The sequence below is a fragment of the Tauraco erythrolophus genome, chromosome Z (assembly GCF_009769465.1).
Source record: "Tauraco erythrolophus isolate bTauEry1 chromosome Z, bTauEry1.pri, whole genome shotgun sequence".
NCBI classification, from domain to species: Eukaryota; Metazoa; Chordata; class Aves; order Musophagiformes; family Musophagidae; genus Tauraco; species Tauraco erythrolophus.
This window is the reverse complement of record NC_141496.1, coordinates 46,906,164-46,908,263: the sequence shown is the minus strand read 5'-3', so window position 1 is coordinate 46,908,263 and position 2,100 is coordinate 46,906,164. Positions and strand designations below refer to the sequence as shown.

Below are 2,100 nucleotides of genomic sequence, written 5' to 3'. Positions count from 1 at the left end.
GCTGATTGGCTCAGCCCTGGCCAGAGATGGGTCCGACTTGGAGCTGGGAAAAGCTTCTAGCAGCTTCTCACAATGGCTATCCCTGTAGCCCTTCCCCACCACCAAAACGCCACCGCAGAAACCCAGCGCAATGGTTTGTTGAACTTCAAATACACGATCCACACTCAAAAGTTTCAGCTGGTACTTAACAGAACATTGGATCATAAAGGAAAGCATGGTCCCCAGCACAAACAGTTTACAACCTGAAGAGTAAAAAATGTGCAAAGGTCCACAGTGATGTTATTGCACAGTCACGGCAATCCCAACAGGACTACTGAACTGTGCAGATACCTACATGCACCGTTATGTAAAGAAGGACAGCCAAAGAGAATTGATGAGACTCATTTCAGAAGATTAATGCATTTCACCACCCGCTGTGAAATGCCACTGACACAGAGTCCTCACATCCTATTTCTCTTCTTCTTTTGAAAGTCGTTTACGGCCAAGTTTACACCACGTATCGTTACTTTAAGCTGAATCACCTATGAGCTGTCAGAACTATTCACAGACTATGCATCCCTACAGACTGCATTTCCTTCTCCCTAAATCCTAACAGCCCAGCAACACTGGAACAGACTGAGCGACATTTATACGACCAGGTCTTCGTTTAAGAAGCGCTTCTGAGCCCACGTTGATCTTCCCCCGTGCTGCAGCCACCACTTTCAAGGAACAACAAAAACACGGCCCACACGAACACCGGAGACTACGCAACCACGCCAGCCAGTGAAACCGCTCCCTGTCACACCGGCAACTGGGGCGGACTGGGGCCTTCGGAAAGGGGACCGCCGGGCAGCCCCGGCCCGCCGGTCACCTCGCACGGTCGGGAAGCAGAGCGGAGAAGCAGAAGGTACGACCCTAAAGGAGCTGACGGGTCTCTGGGCTCAGACTGCGGCCCCGCCAGCCGCTCGCCCGCGGTGCCGGCGGCGGCCGCCACGCTGCCGCGGTCCCGCCAGCGCGAGCCCACGCCCCCGCAGGCACCGCCCCCAAAATGGCGCCGCCGGGCCGCGCCGGCTGTTCCGCCGCGACCCCCGGCCCCCCCGCCGGCGGCCGAGGCGCCGCCCCGCCATCTGCATAACGAGGCACCGGCGCCGCGCATCGCCCTCCTCTCGCGGCGGCGGCGGCGGTGGCGGCGGCGGCGGGGGGGCGTGCAGGCGCGCCGCGGGAACGGCACGGATGAGGCGCATGCGCGTTGCGGACGGGCGCTGGGGCTGTTACGGCTCGGCGCGGAGAGGCCGGGCGGGGTTCGCCGCCGCCGGTGGCGGCCGCGGCGGCGGGGCGCAGGAGCTCGCCGAGCCGGGCGGCGGCCAGGAGGGCTGGCGAGGCCAGTCGCGGGGCTCGTTGCAGCAGCTGGCCGAGCGGTACGCGGACCTGGCGGCCAGCCACAGCGAGGCGCTGCGGCAGCGGGAGGAGCGGGAGTGGCACAACGCGCGGCTGCGCCAAGAGAACGCGCGGCTGCGGCTGGAGAACCGCCGCCTGCGCCGCGAGAACCGCTGCCTCTTCCAGCAGGCCCTGCTGGGCCCCGGCCCCAGCGGCCCCGGCAAGCCCGCCGCCGCGGACCCGGGCGAGGAGGCGGAGGCCCTGCGCGCCCAGCTGCGGCGGCTGCAAGAGAGGCACCGCCGGGCCTTGCAGCAGCTGCGGCGCTGCCGGGCCGCCGGCGGGCCGGAGGCCGAGGAGCGGGACGGCGCGGAGCTGGATGAGCTGCTGGAGGAGGACGAACAGCCGCTGGAGAAGACGGGCTTGGTGCCGCCCGTGTAGCCGGCCCCGGGGAAGGCGCGGCCGGGCGGGCTGCCTGACGGGCAGAGGCCGCGGGGCGCTGCCGGCCCGCCCTTGCGGCCTCCGCGGGCAGCGCTGGACCTCGGGGCGGGGGAGAGGCAGCTGCTCCCTTCTTCCTCCCCCCGCTGCCCCCGGTGAGGCACGGGACTGACCCCCACCCGCTCGGTCGAAACAGGCTCTTCCCAGAGAAAAGGTGGAGGAGGTTGGTGTCTGTTTAATCCCGTTCCCGGGTGTATGACGAGGAAGCATCGACCGTGAGCAAGGAGAAGCAGGTTCAGCTGGAAAACT

General features: G+C 66.0%; 1 protein-coding gene across 1 annotated transcript; it reads left to right on the top strand.

The window, feature by feature from the left end:
• The first annotated feature begins 1,212 nt into the window (after nt 1–1,212).
• TUSC1 (tumor suppressor candidate 1) lies at nt 1,213–1,794 on the top strand. The gene has a single exon (XM_086629955.1). It carries the CDS (start codon nt 1,213–1,215, stop codon nt 1,792–1,794), a length of 582 nt encoding a protein of 193 aa, XP_086486081.1.
• The last annotated feature ends 306 nt before the right edge of the window (nt 1,795–2,100 follow it).